Source organism: Mytilus trossulus, chromosome 11 (assembly GCF_036588685.1).
Source record: "Mytilus trossulus isolate FHL-02 chromosome 11, PNRI_Mtr1.1.1.hap1, whole genome shotgun sequence".
Classification (NCBI taxonomy): Eukaryota; Metazoa; Mollusca; class Bivalvia; order Mytilida; family Mytilidae; genus Mytilus; species Mytilus trossulus.
This window is the reverse complement of record NC_086383.1, coordinates 45,570,750-45,592,569: the sequence shown is the minus strand read 5'-3', so window position 1 is coordinate 45,592,569 and position 21,820 is coordinate 45,570,750. Positions and strand designations below refer to the sequence as shown.

General features: G+C 31.1%; 1 protein-coding gene across 2 annotated transcripts in view; it reads right to left on the bottom strand.

Moving 5' to 3' along the window:
- Positions 1 to 3,363: 3,363 nt before the first annotated feature.
- Positions 3,364 to 21,820, bottom strand: part of LOC134691183 (serine incorporator 1-like) — a 45,915-nt gene continuing 27,458 nt past the window's right edge. Inside the window, exons 2-13 of one of the 2 annotated variants that reach the window (XM_063551506.1) lie at positions 19,620 to 19,784; positions 18,815 to 19,041; positions 18,216 to 18,295; positions 17,164 to 17,301; positions 16,537 to 16,613; positions 15,789 to 15,882; positions 14,668 to 14,754; positions 14,098 to 14,239; positions 13,471 to 13,544; positions 12,826 to 12,846; positions 5,782 to 5,932; positions 3,364 to 4,968 (exon numbers count right to left, since the gene is read on the bottom strand). In XM_063551506.1, the coding sequence (XP_063407576.1) occupies positions 4,830 to 4,968; positions 5,782 to 5,932; positions 12,826 to 12,846; positions 13,471 to 13,544; positions 14,098 to 14,239; positions 14,668 to 14,754; positions 15,789 to 15,882; positions 16,537 to 16,613; positions 17,164 to 17,301; positions 18,216 to 18,295; positions 18,815 to 19,041; positions 19,620 to 19,784 (1,395 nt within the window). In that variant the 3' untranslated portion in view covers positions 3,364 to 4,829. The remainder of the gene's footprint in view (positions 4,969 to 5,781; positions 5,933 to 12,825; positions 12,847 to 13,470; positions 13,545 to 14,097; positions 14,240 to 14,667; positions 14,755 to 15,788; positions 15,883 to 16,536; positions 16,614 to 17,163; positions 17,302 to 18,215; positions 18,296 to 18,814; positions 19,042 to 19,619; positions 19,785 to 21,820) is intronic. The other variant, XM_063551507.1, reaches the window with a different exon arrangement.

The window sequence follows — 21,820 nt, the reverse complement described above, 5'->3', positions numbered from 1 at the left end:
TTAAAATTGTTGTGATTTTTGGATTACTATACATCTTTCCTTTATTGTATCATGTGAATATTTTGAACAGATCAGGTATTTTTTTTTACTCTTTACTTTTTAGTGTATAAAAGTAAATCAAGGATTTATTATGTGAGATCGCACTCACCGGATACCTTCATTATGTTCATAAAGGGTATAAAGTTAAATACGTTTAGAGTGATACTTTAAACAATTAGGTGTTGAGTTTTTTGTTTACGTTATAACGATAATGTGAGGAAGCATAACGCAAAAGGTTTACAGATTCTGCTACATTACTTAAACTCCGTAAACACGATAATAGTTCGATGGATTGGTGTGCAATATTAGTTACAAATATGACAATAAAATTGAGAATGGAAATAAGGAATGTGTCAAAGAGACAACAACCCGACCATAGAGCAAACAACAGCCGAAGGCCACCAATGGGTCTTCAATGCAGCGAGAAATTCCCGCATCCGGAAGAGTCCTTCAGTTGGTCCCTAAACAAATATGTTACTAGTTCAGTGATAAAGAACGTCATACTAAATTTCGAATTATACACATGAAACTAAAAATAAAAACGTTTCGTCTACAAAAGACTCATCAGTGACGCTTGAATCCAAAAAGGTTAAAAAGGCCAAATAAAGTACGAAGTTGAAGAACATTGAGGACCAACATTCCTAAACGTTTTGCCAAATCCAGATAAGTTCATTTGGATATATGATTTAGTATGTTATAACCATTTGAGTCAAACAGTCATGTTTACCTTACAATCATCCCTTACAAAAATATAGTTCACTGGTTGTTTATACTATAAGCCTTATAGTACTAGTAAAACAGATTAAAACAAGAATGTGTCCTACGAACACAGATGTCCATCCGCACTATCATTTTTCTATGTTCAATGGACCGTGAAAACGTGGTAAAATCTCTAATTTGGCATTAAAATTAGAAAGATCATGGCATAATGAACATGTGTACTAAGTTTCAAGTAGATTGGACTTCAATTTTTATTAAGAACTACCTCGACCAAAAACTTTAACCTTACCCAGGACGAACAGAGGGACAGAAGAACGAACGAAAGGACAGACGAACGGATGCACAGTCAAGAAAACATAATGCCCATTAATGTGGCATAAAAAAACAACATAACATTGACCAATTAAATTATGAGAATGACGTCAAGATCAGACGAAACCTGTGACACTAACATCAGTACCTTACAATACTAGTAATTATTTGCACCTAACATATTAGACCTGTTGCTGTAAGTATACTTGAAAAACGAAACAAAACACAAAAACTGAAATTCAGCAATGAGCCATGAAAAGTAGGTAAAGGTCAGATGAAACCTACCGGACTGACATGAACTACTTACAATCACTTCATAGACCACAATAAATCTCCTATTTATAGTATCTGTGAGGTGCAACTTTAACCTTGGTTGATGAACATAGCGCTAGCCACAAAATCAGGTTCAACACACCATTTTTTCTTAGAATGTCCTGTACCAAGTCAGAAATAAGGCAGTTGTTATTTTAGATAAAATTGAGAATGGAAATGGGGAATGTGTCAAAAGACAACAACAGCAGAAGGTCACCAACAGGTCTTCAATGTAGCGACAAATTTCCACACCAGGAGGCGTCCTTCAGCTAACCCCTAAACAAATATATACTAGTTCAGTTATAATGAACGCCATACTAATTTCCAAATTGTACACAATAAACTAAAATTAAAAAAATACAAGACTAACAAAGGCCAGAGGCTCCTGACTTGGGACAGGCGCAAAACTGCGGCGGGGTTAAACATGTTTATGAGATCTCAACCCTCCCCCTTTACCTCTAGCCAATATAGAAAAGTAAATGCATAACAATACGCACATTTATAATTCAATTCAAGTGAAGTCCGAGTCTGATGTCAGAAGATGTAACCAAAGAAAATAAACAAAATGACAATAATACATAAATAACAACAGACTACTAGCAGTTAACTCACATGCCAGCTACAGACTTCAGTCAAACTGATTGAAAGATTATGATTTCATCATATGAATATCAGGCACAATCCTTCCCGTTAGGGGTTTAGTATCATACCATCATAACATATATGAGAAGAACATAACCCGTGTCATGCCAACAACTGGTTTTTGAATAAATGTTCCAATGCAAAGACCCTATAAGTGAATCAATATTAACGCCAAAATAAGCAATCTATAATGACCTGACAACAGTATCGTAACTATATCCCTTCTTGAGAAGTCTATTTAAAGGTTTTGTTAGTTTCTGAGGTGAACACTGACATTTTTGTGCTTTATAAAGAATATTTCCATAAAAAATTGGATGTGAAATACCTGAACGTATAAGAAGTCTGCATTTTGAGCTATATTTACAAATGATGTCCTTACACCAATGATAAAATTTAGTAAATGTTTTGACTAGTTTGCGATATCGAAAACCCAGGTATAATAATTTGTCAGTACTACATAAAATTATCTTGTTAAAATCTAAATCATTGTTACATGCACGAGTGAAATGTGCAAGTTGAGCTAGATGGTGACAAGGGAACGTCACCATCTAAAAATGGATAATTAACAATAGGAAATGAAAAATCATCTCTTTTATCATAAATTTTAGTATTAAGCTTTCCGTTAGTGATATAGATATCAAGATCGAGGAAAGGACAGTGGTCATTGTTAGTATTAGCTTTATTTAAAGTAAGTTCAACAGGATAAATTTCTTTAGTGAAGTCGTCATTATTGAGAGCCAAAATATCTTCCAAATATCTAAAAGTATTATTAAATTTGTTTACGAGATGTTGTTTAGATGGGTCTTTGCTGATTTTTGTCATAGATTGTAACTCATAGCAATACAAAAACAGGTCCACAATAAGTGGTGCACAGTTAGTCCCCATTGGAATTCCAATAACCTGACGATATACGGAATCTCCAAAGCGAACAAAAATGTTATCTAGTAAAAATTCAAGGGCATATATAGTTTGTTTCTGTAAGTGTTGCATTTTCGTTTGGTTTTTTGTTACACTTCAGTGTTTCTGTTGTTTTGTTGTTTCTTCTTATAGTTGATGTGTTTCCCTAGGTTTAAGTTGTAACCAGGATCTGTTTTCTCTCAATGGATTTTTAACTTTTGAACAGCAGTATACTAAAGTTGCATTTATTTGTAGTTCCTGAGAAATATGGTATGGAATTTCAAGGAAGGACAGACATATAGATAGACTAATCATATTGGAAGCATAAATGTGACGAACTTTGTGATGTTAAAGCATGCTTTAGATTAATTATTGTGAGACCCCCAGAGGTGGGACAGATGGAAAGACAAGGGTACACAAGTCTTATACAAACTAAACATGTAAAAAATCAACATTTATTCTAAAAGAATGTGTACACCAAATATTTTTTCATAAGCGAAGCAAATTTGTAACATCAGTATATATACTGTTATGAGTTGAGTTCATAATTGAAAGAACAAGATATATTTCAGGAAAATAAAAACAAAATATTTGTCATATTCAGTGAAAATAATATCATAAAACATATAAGCATTATCTTTATATTCATCTGTCATCTTCTCTGTAAATTATGGATGTAAATAAAAAGTATGTAGCTTCATGTCTGTCTTAAGACACTGAGTGTGAACACTTACCAAAAATATTTGTACAAAAGAAGTAGATTGTTGAACTAGACCGTCTAACAAATATTATTATCTTTTTGATCCACACATGTCTTGAATTTTTATAAAACAAAAAATGACCTGATACTGTTAAATTTTTTCCATTTGTTCATTGATTTAATCAAAATAAACAGACTAAAATGAACCTTTACAGCACTTGAATCTTTTTATGGAAAGAACAAATATTTATCTAATAAATATATGAAAAATTTTATTAAATTTTGATGAAAGTTTCCTTGATACATTTATAATTCACAATAAAATTTTACAATAAAAATAATTACAGAAGCAACAAATATATATATCATACACAATTACATTAAAAATAACAACTAACAAGCATTTCACTTTTCTTAACTTGAATTCACTTTTCTCAACTTGAGGCAGTAAATAATAACCATTCCCATTTTTATTTCCCAGTTCATGTTAATAATCATATTTAAAATATAACACAGTTATCATTTTTTTATCAAGTCATCACAGCTAAAAAAATTTATGCCTAAATGCCTATACCATTTTTCTTTAATAACTGTGATTAATAACTGAGAGATAAATTTAATAAGGGATGTCACATAAATTTGTTCTTTGATGACTAAAATTCAAATATCATTAATCTTATATAGTGAAACATTTATTGTGCAATTGGAAACTAAATATTTTTCTAGATTTGAGGAAACATTATCATTACAAATGTTCTTTAAAAAAATAAGAGCAAAATAATATTCAAGCAAGTATCTTATCATAGACTTTTCCATAGATAATTTATATAACACAAATGTTTTTTTATAAAAGACACTAACTGATTCATACGGATGAAAACCTAAGATCTTCCCAGGCCAGCTAGGTTGCACATTTTATACTATCAATATAACCCTTACTACATAGCTACATATGGAAAACATTTTTACCGAAATAGTTCTGAATTTGTAGTTATCAACACCAAATTCCTTCAATTTTATAATCATCTATGGAAAAATCCTCTCAGACATTTTGTTATTAACATTATATCAAACAAAAATTAACAAAAATGTTGTTTAGTTTAGGTGGTTTATCATTTATCATTATGTACAGTGATATATTAATCCAGTTACTATAAATAATTCACAAAATTTCCATTCCAATAATCATTTTAAAGACAGTCTATCTTTAACTGAACTCTCTGTTTCTGAGGACTATTGGAGCAATCAGGGTCCAGACATACAAACCAATGCAGACCCAAGCTGATGAAATCTTCACCCAAACTGAGGGCATGTTGGCATTCAGTGTCTTAAAGTCAGAACTTGGACTGAAAAAAATTGATGTGATATTTTACTAAAGCTATTTTCTTTATAAGAACTAAGCACACTTGCCACATCCCAGTTCCCTGACTGATTTAAAGTACCTATGCCTTATTTTCAGCTTTGCTTTTTAGAATTGTATTTTCATTCATTAGATAAAGTCATGCTGAAAATGAAGTGCACAGTTTTCTCAAAATCTTTCTAATTGAAGCCGTTCTGGTTTTCTAAAACTACAACCTAATACTACTTGAAGACATATTTTTTTGTCAATGATTTATTTTATACAATTTAGTAGTGTAAATCCCTGTATAATGAAGAAGTTCAGGCCTTGAGGTCATAAAACTTTTGAGCACGATTTTTGCACTCAGACTCAAGAATCAACCAATCAAAACACTGGATTTCATGTTTCAAGCATGATTTTTGTGCTCCGAGCACTGAGCAAAGTTTTATGACTTCAACCCCTGGTTTTATTATGATCCCTTAGATAATGTGTGCTGCTTTCATTTCCTCAGTTTGTAGAATATGTTGTCCAGTATAAAGTCCAACCCATTGTTTTTCATAATTGTTCCAGTTATTTCAGATACGACAAGATAAGATATTTTATTTTCCAAACTAGGTCCCTAGGGGACATACACATGTCAACATAACTAACACATGGGTGAAAGTACAAAAGGAGCAAAAAAATCCAGAAATCAGACAAAATTCCTTAATTTGTACAGGAGTTGATATGTACAGAATGTCAAAATCCAAAAATCAAATAATTTTCAGAAAGACTTTTATGTATGAATGAAGATATTTTAGATGTTGACCTCAATACATACCTGTACCAGTTTGTCAAGGTCATCATGACATAGAGAGATCCCAGACATAACATAAAGTGGAAGAAGCTATAGCTGTATGCCACTTCCTCTTCCTCGTTGTCATAGACATGCTGTCCACCCTTCTCTGCATCTTTGCCTGTGTCATCAGATCCTGAAAGGACAAAAGGTTAATAAAAGTGTTTAAAGTGTGAGCATTATTTTCAAATTCAACAATTGCAGTATCTTTATTGAGAAAACTCTCAGTCCTGTCACATGCTATTCATTTTGCGCTCATTTTTCTATTAATTTTTATTTTATCTTTTCAAAGCAAGTTCAAATGTTGAATGCTTTTTCTTTAATCTTTACATCTGACCTTAACTTTAATTATTTATTTTTTAAGAAACTAATAAATTCCAGTGCCTACAAACCTAAGAACTTACAATGATGTTTTCATAACTGTGAATAAAATGTGTGTAAATGTGTAAAAATACAATGCAACCAGCTACCATGTAACAGCTAATTGCTACTGATATCAGTTTTATTCACTTTTTAAGAATTGCTACAAAAAATACTCTCACATTGATGTCTATAGGACAGACTAAATATTTGTGATAAAAAGCTAAACATGTGCAGACTTTATAACAATAACTCAAAGATTGTGTAAAATTTAATTCTATGTACCAATTCTCATGATTTTAGTATGGTTCTCAATGAAATGATGGCAAAAATATATATTTCAAATTTTTGAAACCAATAGCAAAACAACCTGTTAAATAATCAGGAAATCTATTAATTAATATCACCTTTTAAATGGTTAAAACTGAATTAACAAACGACATAAACTAAATTGCTGTTAAAATCATGAAGTTTTTAAAATAAAAGGTTATGAATTTGACATTTTGACACGATGAATGTGTGTGATCTTTCACAGGAGATGACCACTTAGACAGGGAGTGTGAAATTAATCACTACAGAGGCTAATAATAAATATTTATTTTAAATAACTTCACACATACAATTCATGTGTTATCAATCACAAGCTGAGGGGTTAAATTGAAGGTCACATAAATACAGTTTCAATGAGGTTAAATTATTCATTGAGATTATTCACAAGCAAGTCTTTCTTTAAACTTATTTTGACAAAAAATGAACCATACTGGCTGCTAAAGGCAAATTATTATTTCACTATTTGCATTTCATTAGTAATTGAGCCAAAAAAATATTAAATTAGATTTTTCATATATCTTGTAGCCCCTTTAAAAGTTCTGCTCCACTTCTCTAATTCTTTAGCATCAACATTTAAGATAATATACATGAGAATTGGTTGATAACATATTAAAAGAAAAACACTTGGATTTATAATAAAACTTGTACACAACTATGGTAGCTGAATCTGATGCAATATTATCAAAAGGTCAGCCTTTACAACTCTTTCAAACTTAGCTATTTTTCGCCAAAAATTTGCATTATGTGATGTTCAAGCTACCAGAGATGTATCAAAGTTAACTAAAGATTTACTCTGTATAACTAAACTGAATGTTAGTAATAAATTGTGTTAGTTGTAACTGGTTAAACAAGTTAAGTATAATTGTAATATGCAGACACTAATAACCTTTATCAAGTAATATCCCATGTTAAAGATAAAATAACAACAATACAAATTGTAAATGTTTTCTTGGTTTCTTTCTCCCTTGTAGGACGTCAACATTGTGTACCTACTTTACGTGAGTCAAGCAATATTTTTTTAAAGCATAAAAATCTTGAAATTGAGTTTTATTGAAATTGTGGACATAACAATCAGAGGCGGATTTAGGGGGCCCGCCCCCCCCCCCCCCCCCCCCTTTTTGGAAAAAAAATTGGTTGCTTATATAGGGAATCACTGAAGCGTGACTGGAGCGGGCCCCCACTTATGAAAAATTCTGGATCCGCCACTGACAATAGTACATTGTACCACTTCCTTAACTTTAATATTTTATTCTAGAAATTAAAAAAAAAAATCCTAATGAGTCCAGAATGTCTGCATATTACAATCTAAGTTTTAAAAGAAGAAGCACACATTTAATTTATTTGCAGGCTACTCACTCTTGTAATCATCTGTAAATAATACATAACAAAACATTGCACTATTAATAAGCATGCTCTGTCTATACTGTCATTGTACTGGTTGTAATGGGGATTTATTTTCACATCTGTTTTGATAGAAGGAAAAGCTTCGTTTTAGGGGAAGGTGTTTTGTGATATAATCTGAAATATTTTAGTTTGTGCTAATCCAGCCTTTATTGCTGTCCTTTTCAATTTGACAATAGAAATAGGTACCAGGATGATAATTTACTACGCCAGATGTGTTTTTCGTCTACATAAGACTCATCAGTGACGCTCAGATCAAAAATGTTGCAAGGCCAAACAAATACAAAGTTGAAGAGCTTTGAGGACCAAAAATTCCAAAAAGTTGTGCCAAATACGGCTTAGGTAATCTACTCCTGGGATAAGAAAATACTTAGTTTTTCTAAAAATTCAAAGTTTTGTAACAGGAAATTTATAAAAATGGCAATATAATTGATATTCATGTCAACACTGTAGTGCTGAAAGCTATTATGACACAATGCATTGTCTTGATCATAAATATCTGCAACATTTTTTCAAGACAAAAATACAGAAAATATCAACGCCTATTGTGCTGTTTGAGGGAATTTTAACCCTGATATATTTCAAATCATAAAATACAACGTGCAAGCCCTGTAAGTTAACTGTTTAAACTTTTGAATTTTTTAAATACTAAGGTTTTCTACCTCAGTAATAGATGACCTTAGCTGTATTTGGCAAAACTTTTAGGAATTTTGGTCCTCAATGCTCTTCAACTTAATATTTTATTTCAGCCTTCATTTCCTATTGTTAATTTTCCTTTTTTAGACAGCGATGTGCCTTAAGCTCCATCATACGGTGTTTATATATCGCAACTCGTTCGGTTTGCCCGTGTGTGTTCTGATGTCATAGATTTTAACGAACGTAATCAATGTATCACTGGTAAATTGTTGTGTCAGGGATTTCGATACCATAAATTACTTAAAACTTTTACTAAATTCTTTCATAGATACAAAGATTTGATTAGTAAATTTGGCTATACCTGTAGAAAGCTTATTAAAAATGGTATTTCTCATCCTAAATTTTATGGTAATATTGTACTTAAAGCGAGGAAATCACTATGTGATCCTTGTAAACTCATCGAACCTTTAAACAAACTTATAAGTAAGGGTTATCGTACCAATATTGTAATTAGATCTCTGAATATAGTTCACATTGGCACTAATATTGATTTTGTCATTAGCAAATTAAAACATAACTAAATTTCATTATCTTTTGAGGCGAGATGTATAGGGGACACAGCCACGTTAACTTTTATTTCTATAGAAGTCGCTCTTCACTATACTACTACCTGTCGATACATTTATTTTTGGCATTGCACAAGTCATGTCTTCTTTGACTATTAATGACGTTAAAATACTAAATCCCTGTGATGTGTTTTAGTCGATTTTAGTCTCTGATGCATGATTTTTTACTATTAATTGGTTTTGGCTTTTAACTAGCTGTCAGTAACTGCGAGTACTCTCAAATCGTATTTTCTTGTTAATTCGACCTGTTGATACTGTTTATAATGCTTTTTTGTCATTTTTTATTTATATGGATCTTGGCTGTATACCAGCTTTGATTATTTGTAATATCTTCAATTTTTCACTTATTCTTACAACATTTGTATAAACTTCAAGATTATAAAAAAAACGGTTTTTTTCTAAAGTGAACATTGATTGGTTAAATATTTCTCAGTGTGTTTGAATTTGTTTGAGAGCCTTTTGGTCATGACTGTTTGTCTCTAATATTTAATTAACTGTGCATTTGTATTCAGATATCGCAGATCAAATTTATTCGTTCTTTGTGTAATCATACGTTTTTTGATTGAGTTAAGTCTGCTAATTGATATTTTATTGTATGTTTTTATATGTTGTGATGTTATGCTATTGTTTCAGAAAAAGGGAGAAGGTTTGGGCCCATTAAAACATTTAATCCCGCTGCAAATGTTTGCACCTGTCCTAAGTCAGGAATCTGATGTACAGTAGTTGTCGTTTGTTTATGTAATATATACGTGTTTCTCGTTTCTCGTTTTGTTTATATAGATTAGACCGTTGGTTTTCCCGTTTGAATGGTTTTACACTAGTAATTTTGGGGCCCTTTATAGCTTGTTGTTCGGTGTGAGCCAAGGCTCCGTGTTGAAGGCCGTACTTTAACCTATAATGGTTTAATTTTTAAATTGTTATTTGGATGGAGAGTTGTCTCATTGGCACTCGCACCACATCTTCCTATATCTATTTTAAATTTTTTTTGGATTTGAGCGTAACTGTTGAGTCTTTTGTAGACTAATCTCGCAATCTGGCGTAAATTCAAAATTTAATTGTTGTATCTATGATGAGTTATTTTCATAGATTTTCGTTGATTTTTATTTTCGTTGATTTTATTTTTTTGGAGAGGTTGCAGGGAATTCAAAAAGTTCAGCTGGGATATGTGTTCCTGACTAGTGACTACTGGTATGAGGTTTAATTTTTTCAATTTCCAAAAACAATGATGCAAACAATTACAATTTGAATAGATAAGTTGTACATGGCATTAAATTGAATATTTCCAATATTTTGTAAAAAAAAATGTAACCACACAAGGAAGTACAATACAGTTTGGTCTAAGGAATAAGACTAGCTCAAGGGGAGCTTTTAAGTATAAGAAAGCTAAGACATACCAATGTAAATGCAATGGCATCATACATTAACACCTATGGGACCATTAAAATAGGATTTATAATTGTGTTCTAATTATTGAAGTTAACACTGCCTGAACTACAAATTCTAAAATTCAATGGCACTTTAGTTCCAGAGGTTCATGAAATCATATATCTACTGGATAGTCAATCATGTGACTATTTATATCTCCATACTTCATTACAGATGGTGGCTTGAAACAGTTCAGAAGATGCAAAAGGGACAATCACAATTCACATGGAAGGAAAGACAACTCAACAGACTAACAAAGCCTCGACTGCACATAATATTGAGCAAAACCACCCACCTAAAAAACAAAGTGGCAACTCTAGTTCTGTTAGTTTTTGCTAAACTAGTGGCACCCTTCATGTTGAAATAAAAGAGGTGTAATTGGTGTTATCAATCGTTATCTGTGGCACTGGCACAATCAACCAAGTCAAAGGACAACTTCAACTTTACCAGGAAAAATCTACTTTAAGTGTTGATGGGTTTTTTTTTTTGTGTCTCTTGAATTTTGCATCTCAAATTTGCTTTCAATAATGCCAGGTCAAGGATCTTTCAACTTTCCAATCAAAAATTCTTCTCAAGAAAGCCAAAAGTCCTGTATAGTACATCAGAGTAAGGAATGGGAGGCATGCCTTTTATATTTTTAAAAGACAGAACCCTGACGTTAGAATCCACACTAATGTGAGCCCCTGAATGATAAAGAATAAAATGCTAGAAAAGTACAACATCAAATTTGAACATTCACAATATAAATATCATTAGTCCAAGTTTTTTAACTAGCTCTTGAATCAATTTATAGATTTACAAAATTTACCAGATCAAATTATTCTTCCTATTCAATCAATTTAAATATATAAGAAAAAGTCAAATTCACCCCTGAGCTAATCTAAATTTCTATAAACAGCAAGCTTGCATATTACTTTAAACCATTCTATAACGTATATTTTTACATTCATGGCATTAAAAAACATGTAAAAAAATCTATCTAAGGAAAACAGATCAGACTGAAACTGAAGAACTTTGGTATGAAAAATATTGTTTTATAAATTTGGTTACTGCATGCAGTGCTGCAAGGTCACTTTCAAAACTGAAATTAACATCATCAAACTTGAGAGAATTGAGATGCAATGTAAATAAACATGCCATTCAAAATAAAAGTTTTACATGTACATCAGGTTACTGTTTATGGTTCTAAGATGATTATTTTAGAGCAACTATAGATATGAACAGTCAAAATTTGCTTAAATAATTGCTGATCTCTAATTAAGATACTAATAGGTAATTTAATTGATACACAGAAAACCTGTATCAAAATCCATCTCTCACATCAAACTTTCAGAGGACTAACAAAAAATTCTTTAATGTCCAGTGGGGATCATACCCTTTGCGACAAAAAAACTGTAAGAAATGGTTTTAATGTAGATTAGCAGTGAAAAGCTGAATTAATTGCTGAATAGTGCATTCATGTCCATAAAGCTCTGTAATTTAAAATTACCATTTTGATTTTAGCATTGTGTATGAGTTTAATGAAACTTAAATTAGGAAAACTTAAGTTAAGAGTGTGGAGACAAAAAAATGAAACTTTCCATGTCATAAAGGGCCATTTCTCTACACCTATGTTTCTCAGCATTGAATATGAGTTCAAAATTTTTTAAAAAGATAGTAAAAGCTTCTTTTTTTTACTTTTAAAGCAAAAAAAATATGCTTAAATGCTAGCGTTAAGCAACACAGGGTGTTGTGTTCTGGATGAAAAGGTTAGGGACAAGTGAAGCGTTTGTGAAGTGATTGAAACTACCTTCAGATCCTGAAAATCACAAAAATACATTTATTGAATTTTTAAAGTCATCATTAAGACACTATTTGTCTATATCTCTCTTAGGTCTAACGATTTCATTAAAAAAAAATCAATGTTTTGAACTATTTTTTTTTATTTTTAGAAAAATTCAATGTCATGACATCATAAAGAAATTAATATATTTTTAACATAATTTTCAAGAATTTGTCAACTAAAATTTAAATACCTATTGATATCCTGACCTTTGATTGCACCATCAAACATAACAAGTCTTGTTGTATGAAACACATAGGTTTTTCAAAAATACAAAGTTTACTTTTCCCCTAACTGTCTCTTAACCTCTTAAATTTTACTTGAATGAGCTAAATTTTAGTGTGAAAATAACAGAAATTAAGCCAAATCAATAAGAGAGCGTAAGCCATAAAAAAGTAAACTGATGCACAATAAACAACAATTTCATACCATTCAAAAGTCCTTCCCGTCCTGTGTTATAAATTTCATAGGAAACATTATTATCAACATTTTGTCTTGTAATTACTGGGTTTTTCATTGAAAGATAACAAATGTGGTAAATGAGCTCATAAACACTGCAATGTTAATTAAACAACACATGAAGATAGAGAAATTTCCCAAAAATTATGAGTAAGAATACTAAATATTTCCCAGATAGATGTGTGGGTTGGAAATTGAGAAGAAACTACTTTATGTACTGTATGTAATTATTGAAATTTTTAAAAGATCACAAAATGTACCTAATAATTCATTTAGATATGTAATTTACAAAATTAAGAGGATCAAGATTTTAACATTCTGATACCTATCTAGAAGCAACTTTCAAACAATAGTGAAAGCAAGCGAAATATCTAGCACTCATATAAAATATCTTTTTGTGCAAGATTTCTTTTTAAAAAATCTGTGAGTAAACTTTACAATAATAAAAAATATAATAAGTGTTATTGAATGGTCAACCCTTGATACCAACAATTTCTGAAGAAAAATCCTGCACCTATGTTTTATACAGATACATACAATTACAACATTTACCTGAGTGAACCTGTGTTTTATCAAATAATTGGAGTTTTTATCTATATATCAATATATACATACCATTGTCGGACTGTAGGATAGTTTTCTCAGACATGGTTAGTTTTCCTACTTGGCTGTTACTGGACGTACGAATACTGTCATGAAGAAACATTCAGTTATTGTATATAACTCAAGAAAAAAGTAGAATTATAAACATTCTTATTTTTGAAAAAATAAGGTGCAATTTGAAAAATAAACATACTAATTCACAAAGTTTTGATAACACAGAGTAAATTGCTATCAAAATATTAATAAAATTATATAATTATATACATGCCATTGTGGCAACAAAACAATGAAAACTGTATAAAATTACTTTATCTGATATTCCAAGGATATTTATAAAAGAATATGACCATGATTTTCTTCTGAGCATTTTCATGTTGAACAACTGTTCCTGTTTATTGTCAGACATATATACTACAGCTCCTAATATTCATATTGGTGAAAATTGTTAAAGCAGTATAAAACCCATTCTCTTTAAAAAGCAAAAAAAAATAGCAGAACAAAAAATAGAATAGTTACTCCTTCTCTATCCTAATTAGTGCAGGTAAAAAGTTGGTGAACTACATTTTACTTTTGCATCTGTCTATAAATTTATAACAATGGTAAAAAAAAAAGGTTATCATGTACAAGTATAAATTATACCTAGAGTAGAGAACAGCAAAGAGCCAGATAAAGAGTCCAATAATACTCTGCCAATCAAAGGTGTCCCCAGTCCAGATCTGTTGTTTGTCTCCTGGTTTAGACCCTCCAGTAATGGCTGTCAAACTTGGGTTACACTCTCTTTCTGTAAAAGTTATAAAATCAAATCTTTATTAAAATGTCACTCTAAACGTAAGATAACTGTACATTTAAATATCACAAGTAGATTATTTTTGTATTAAAATTTTGAGATTTTTATGGCAAAACATGTTTGCATTGTTTCATTTTAATGTTAATCGTGTCCTTAATTCTTTATTCATTTATAGAACAAATTCATCAGAACAGACAGTCTTTTGATTTTATCTCAATCAAAAAATACAACCTTTGCAAATATTTTTTTACACTTTAAAGTCTACATCAAGAAACTAAAGTTTCAAAGTGCTATTTATGAAAAGTTCCACACCAATTTTATGAATTAAGTTATTGCACTTAAAACATATCATAAACAGAGCAAAAACAAACAGTACACTGGCAATTTTCCAATATCATGATATATAACTAGTAATTATCTACCTGGATTGTTTGTCATGGCTGACCAGGTCAGATACTGTACATAGATGGAGATAATAGCAGCCTGGAGAAGTCCAGATCTGGGGTTCACTGAAATATAATCAAAATACATTATAAGCTAATGAAAATAATGCTCTATTACAGCAATGTATTATACCCGAATGGGGTTGAAGGCATACATGAAAACAAAATAACATACTGTGGATTCATTATTATTCTGTGGATACCAATTGTCGTGGGTTTCATGGGAACAGGTGAACCACGAATTCAAATGTTCAATGAATAAAATATTTTCAATAGACTTTGTATACAAAGATTGGCAAAACCACGAAATCAAATATCCAAGAAAATGCAAGTTTTCAGCAATCCACGAAAATTGATACACACAAAAATACATGAATCCACAGTATTACTTAATATTATCACAAAATATAAATGTTATAGTACTTGTGAAAGTAATGAAAATCATATGGGTGAGAACACCATGAAATAGCAATAGCTCATAAGGGACATAACTCAAGAACAGTATTAGTCATGCTACCCAAATTCATACTTATTCTGAGGTTTGTGTATATATATATTGCATATAAGTTTCATGACATTTTGGTTGAGGCAAAACTTCAACATTTTTTTTATTCAAATCTCCTTTGTAAAGGGGCAATACTCTAGAACAGAACAGGTGATGCAACCGAAATTAAAACTTGATCTGTTTTCTGTGGTAATACGCATTGTGTAAAAGATCCATAACTTATTTTGAGGATTGTTTAAGTTAAGAACAGAAAAGAAAACTTCAGCAATTTTTTCCATATTTTAAGGGCATTATAACTCTAGGAGGTAAAAGTAAAGCCACACAATTTCACTCTTGAACTTGATTATTACTATACAATAGGAATTTGTACATTAAGGTAACTTGAAATAAAAGTATAAATTATTCTCTCAACTGAAACAAAAAAATACTGAGTTTTAAATATCCATATATCAAGCATGAGACAATTGCCCTGTCAATATAAATAGTATTACTTCATTTGGTTATTTTGCAGTTTAAGCAAGTTACTACTGTTTTCACTGCCATTTATTGGTATACCTGAACTTTTTGTTTACTTCCTATATACTTATATTCTTACCTTCCTGGATCTTTGGTAGAATGGCCAGAACAGATACAGCAATACACAATATCAGGTTAAAACTGACAAAAAACTTGTGTAGGTGACAGTCACCCTAAAAAAAATAAAGCCAATATATAGAGAGTGATAGCTTTTTATGTCTAAAATGTAATATCTCCTTAACAAAACAATCCAAAGAGCAGTAGTTCTATGTAAACAGTATGAACTATTTCTTATACAACCATATGTGAAGTCTTTGTTTTGGTGGTATTACACTCTCAGATATCAGGTGCCATATTTGGAGCAGGATCTGCTGACCCTTCCAGAGCAACAGAGATCACCTGCAGTTTTTGGTGGGGTTCGTGTTGCTCTATCTTTACTCTTTAGTTTTGTGTAATATTAAGTATTTTTTGTCTGTTGGTCTTTCTTTTTCAGCCACAGCCTTGTCGGTTTATATTTGACTTATGAGTTTGAATAGATATAGGAAGATGTGTTGTGAGTGCCAATGAGACAACTCTCCATACAAATAACAATTTTTAAAAAAAGAAAACCATTATAGGGCAATGTACCGCCTTCAACATGGAGCCTTGGCTCACACCGAACAAAAATATCTGTTTAGTATTTTTCACCTCTCTTATAACACTAATAATTTCTATATCAAATACAAATATCAATATCAACAAAAGTGATTATTTCAATGTCACATATTTCACAGAAGACAATCATTTATGGCCTTCGTTCATTTTTTCATCTACCTGTATAAATTTACCTTGGCATAAAAGACGTAGAACAGTATAACACATGTTAGGGCCATGATATAAAACACAACAGTGAAAAACAGCAACCCTGAAATGAATGAAACATATATGATAATAAGAATACTAAAATAGTTTATGACAATAAAAAATTATCACTTTTTTATAGAAGAATCCTTTTTAACATGTTTAATAGAATATCTGTTAAGCTATTCAGAATATATCTATAATTATGTTTTAACTCTGATATTAATGTAGCCCTCTGTTAGTGAACGTTGTACCTTTCATTGTTAATGTAGTGTGTAGTATCTCTGATTTTCAATGTAGATTCCCACAAATCAAAAGTACACTACAACTAAGATGATTCTGTAACAAATGGCTTTTAGATGTTGTGTCTCTTGCTTAGAAGCTGACAATACTACAACTGACAATTAAATGTATGTGGTCATTCATACTGAAAAACCTTTGACTTTTTGCAGTCCAGACTAGCATGCTTCCACATACAATCCAATAGAGACTGTCATATTAACCGTAATAATATTGTTTGTATAAACCAGGAGGGAATGTTACCTTTTTCTTAAACGTTCTGAAGACCTATCAAAAGAAGTTGATGTTAACTTTATATAAACATAGTTACTTACCAAAATAGTAACATTTGGATTCAGTTTCTTCGTATTTCTCTACCCAGCTTTCTGCCCATCCATGTGCAAAGTCAATAATTAGGACAAGCTGGATCAACACAAACAAGAACGCTCCAATCAGACCTATGTACATCCATGCTGAAATTGAATAAAATAAGCTCATTGATGAGCAAACATTTCAAAATTATTCATATAGATATAAGAAGATGGGCCAATGGAAAAACTCTCGATTCTTAGTCATGATTTGTAAACATAAACCATTATAGGTCAAAGTACAGTCTTTGTATTTTAATGGTACTGACCATCAAAGTATAAATTTTGGCTGAAATCTGTATCTCGTTCTTAGTTGAGTGTCAGGGTTGTTGAGTTAAAGTTCTTTTTTACTTCTAAATGTTCTTTCTTTGAGTTGAACTTGTACATGAAAGGATCTTTAAGTTTTTAAAGTACTTGTACTGTGCAAAGCAAGTCTGTATTGTTTCCAATTCAGTATAAGCATGTTTTAAATTTAGCAGTGACATAGGCATATCATTTCATAATTTGTGTTTTTGCTTATAGATCTTGATGAAATTGTAAGATATATTTCTAGAAGTATTTTACTGTTTCTTTCAAATTAAAACAAAACTAAGAAATAACAGAGATATACACACTTTTTTTTTTCCCCCTTTTTTTTTTTTTTTTTTTTTCTTTCATGTTTTCACATAAATAAGGCTGTTAGTTTTCTGGCTTGAATTGTTTTACATTGTCTTATCGGGGCCTTTTATAGCTGACTATATGCGGTATGGGCTTTGCTCATTGTTGAAGGCCGTACAGTGACCTATAATTGTTAATGTTTGTGTCATTTTGGTATTTTGTGGATAGTTGTCGCATTGGCAATCATACCACATCTTCTTTTTATACACATATACAGTAAATGTACAGAAACAGTTCCATAAAGGGTGTTAAAGTTAGTATGTCCATCCAACCCGTTCATTTTTTATGATACCATATGTTGAATTGTCTCCTTTTTACAGTTTCCAATATATATATGACCTTTTAAAAAGACATGGTTATACCTTTTCCGAATTCCCCTCTAGGAATAAAGAATGCTCCAACACAGATTCCAATCAGGATTATGATCTTAAAGAACCAGAATCTGGAAGAAAAAAAGAAGATATATTAAATAAGTGTTACCCAGGTAAAACCTTTTCTGTTCATAAAATGATGATTTTTGTTATCATAAGGATTTGGCTATACTTTTTGGACCTTTTGGATAATAGCTCTTCATCTTTTATATAAGCTTTGGATTGCAAATATTTTGGCCACGAGCATCACTGAAGAGACATGTATTGTCGAAATGCGCATCTGGTGCAAGAAAATTGGTACCGTTAATTTTATTACATCATGTACATCAAACTTAGAAGTTGACATTTATAAATTTAATTTCTTCAAATGTTTTAATTAACCCTAGTCTTTATATGTTTAAATGTACTTAAATAATCCAGGGTCAGCTATTCTGACAAGCAAGGTCAATATCATGTAATACATCTTAAATGTAGGTTTCCATTGAATATTTGATTCACCATCAATGTTTTACTTCAGTTGTGACCATCAAATCTTCAACTGACAGTGGCAAATGTTTAAATACAGTAGTGTTATTCTTTAAAGTACAAACCCATTCTGAATTCCTGATCTGGGATCCTTCGATGACTTGACTGCTATCATTATAAGTGCCATCAGAAAGAAGAACGCTGCCATGGCAAAACAAATCCTATACACTGACAGGTACCCAACAACACTATCACACCATTCTTTCTTCTCAGTGGCGTTGTTCTGTTTAAATACATCCCAACTTGTTCCAGGAATCTTTGTATCTACCCAATTCTTACATAGGCCTGGTATCTGCAAATTTATTTAGCATAATTTATTAGAATAAATCGCACTGTTATGTTTACAAAACATCATTAGACAAACAGTTTTTTGTTTGAGCATTGATAATTTGTCTTGTAATAAAATTTTCTAAAATTAATTTAATCTATCTAAAAAACATCTCACCCCCTCATAATTCTTAATGGATCCAAGTTGCTTGAACTACATGTATTCAACAAAGTTAACCACCATGTGAAGATTTGCAATTGGTGGTTGACTTTATTTCATAATGATTTTACTACAACACGCACAAAAACTAACTAAATATTTTCTATCTGAACTGTATTTTGTTCAACAATAGCTATACATAGCTATACATTTTGGGGCTATACATAGCTTGTTGTTCGGTGTGAGCCAAGGCTCCGTGTTGAAGGCCGTACTTTAACCTATAATGGTTTACTTTTTAAATTGTTATTTGGATGGAGAGTTGTCTCATTGGCACTCACACCACATCTTCCTATATCTATGTTTTCTTTAACTGTGTTGCTTATATTACCCCTATGTCTCCATCTGTACAACATATTAGCAGACCTTGATATTACAGAACTTACATCATCTAGTGTACCACGAAGTCCTGGTGCCAAAAATATACAGGCAACTACTGCTCCCATTATTAACATAAGAGAGTAGCCAAGTCTGGCAGCTGTGGAGTTTTTGCATGATGGACATGCTGCACAGCACAAACTGCAGGCTGCACTTCCACAGCAGCAGGCAAGCTGAAATATAAAGGTAAAAATATTGTACTTTAATATTGTTTTCCTTTTACTGTAGTATAAACATTTAATTTTTTTCTTAAATTTCTTCTTCAACATGTGAAAATGTGTTGTTTTTTTTTTAAACAAGAGATAATTTAAGTTTCACATGTACAATAATACTGCTAATAATAAATACATACATGCATAATGTTTTAATCACAAAATTAGCTTGTAGGTTTCTTATTTCAAAATGTAATTCATGTTTAATAAATTGTAAATTTAACTGTCTATGGCAACATATCATTTCTTGAATAAAACATAAGTTAAATTTCACAATCTGTAAGGCGAGGGAAATTTATTCCCAAGACTGATATTTTTTTGCAAATACCTGTCAAGAACATGCTATATTTATATCTGTTTAATTACACCAAATGTTTACTTTCAAAAAACACATTGATGATTGTGACATTACAAGCATCCAGTCGGATAGAGTATTTTTTGGGCAAATACCACGGCCGAGAGGGTAAAAAACTTTACCAGTGGTATTTACCGGTATTTACCGCCCCGGACAATACTCCCCAAGTGGTCAACACTGGCAAATACTGGTCAATTGAAATTTTCATGGTTGTTTCTACTATTAATTGAAGTAAAATCTTGATAAAAAGACAAATATAATGTGTCAGCTTATAAAATTAATGAATTTGAAATGTTCTATTCATTTATAACACTTATTCTTACTGATTTAAAATTTAGTTTTTCTGAATTATGATATTGCATACTTAAGATATACATGATATATATACAAATTTATATTTTATTTCAACATTTTTAAATCAATACATTTGCAATATATATTTATTCAAAATGTAGGATTTTACAGGTAATTAAAATTTAAGGTAAATAAACACTGGTAGACCTATTTGGCAAATGACCGCGATTTTTGTAAAATATTCGGTGTTTTTTGGCCAATCTCCGCGGAACGGATAATAAATAGAGGTTCATCGTAGATTTTCCGTTTTACAGAATATTTTGCGGTTCTCCGGAGATTTTCCGTGTCTCAGGGAATTATCCGTTTGTCCGATAAAACGGGTGTGTATTGAGTCATTGATAGAACCAGTGATGCGTGAGCGACGGTTATTAAAAGGTCGGTTGTATAATCCGTTATGCGTGAGCGACGTTCAATCATTAATTGATCGTTGTATTATCTGTTAAGTGTGAGGGACGGTTGTATTGAGGTACAGATTGTAATATATGTAGAAGTTTACAGAACTATCATTAATCGATTGAGATAAACGGAATTTTCAAAAATTTATCACATAATGTTTCTGTAAATTTAGAGAGAAACAGATTTTATATTTCTCGGGGTTAAAGGTTTACTTTTATGATTGAAAAATACATGTGTATGTCTGAGGCCGAAGATCATTTAAACTTCATTGGCAAATAGGAATTTTTAAAACGATCTTGATCACCTGCTGATCCATTAATCTTTCAGAATGAAATGCACATTTATACCTCTTGGGGTTGAAGGCATATATTAGCAACATTAACAATATGCTACGATGAGATAATGACAAGTTCGAATGTGTATATATATGAGCATATGGACATACATTCATCTTTATAATTAATCAGTTCATCTGTCATTTGTTTTATTAAATTACTTTTCAATTGTGGTATAAATACAATTTTATCATTGTGTAAGACGATTTGAGAATAATGCTTTCATCGTAAATACTTCAGAAATTATAATTGATTCAAGAACCGTTTATTGGAACAAAAATAAAATGACCGGCCTGTAGGAAGTTCTAACCTTAGTTGATATCAGGGGTCAATTGGTATAGCAGTATGTAGCGTAATACAACAATCGTCGATGCATAATATGCATAATTATGTATGTATATAGTATGCATGCAACTGGATTTCGACAACTCGTAGGTTGTCTTTTAGACAAAGAAGTTCCATTTTAAAGATATGAAAGTACGTCAATGCACGTCTTGTAAACTAAACTGTTATTTTTTGAAATATAAATAAGTTATATTTAAAAGATTGGATGGTTA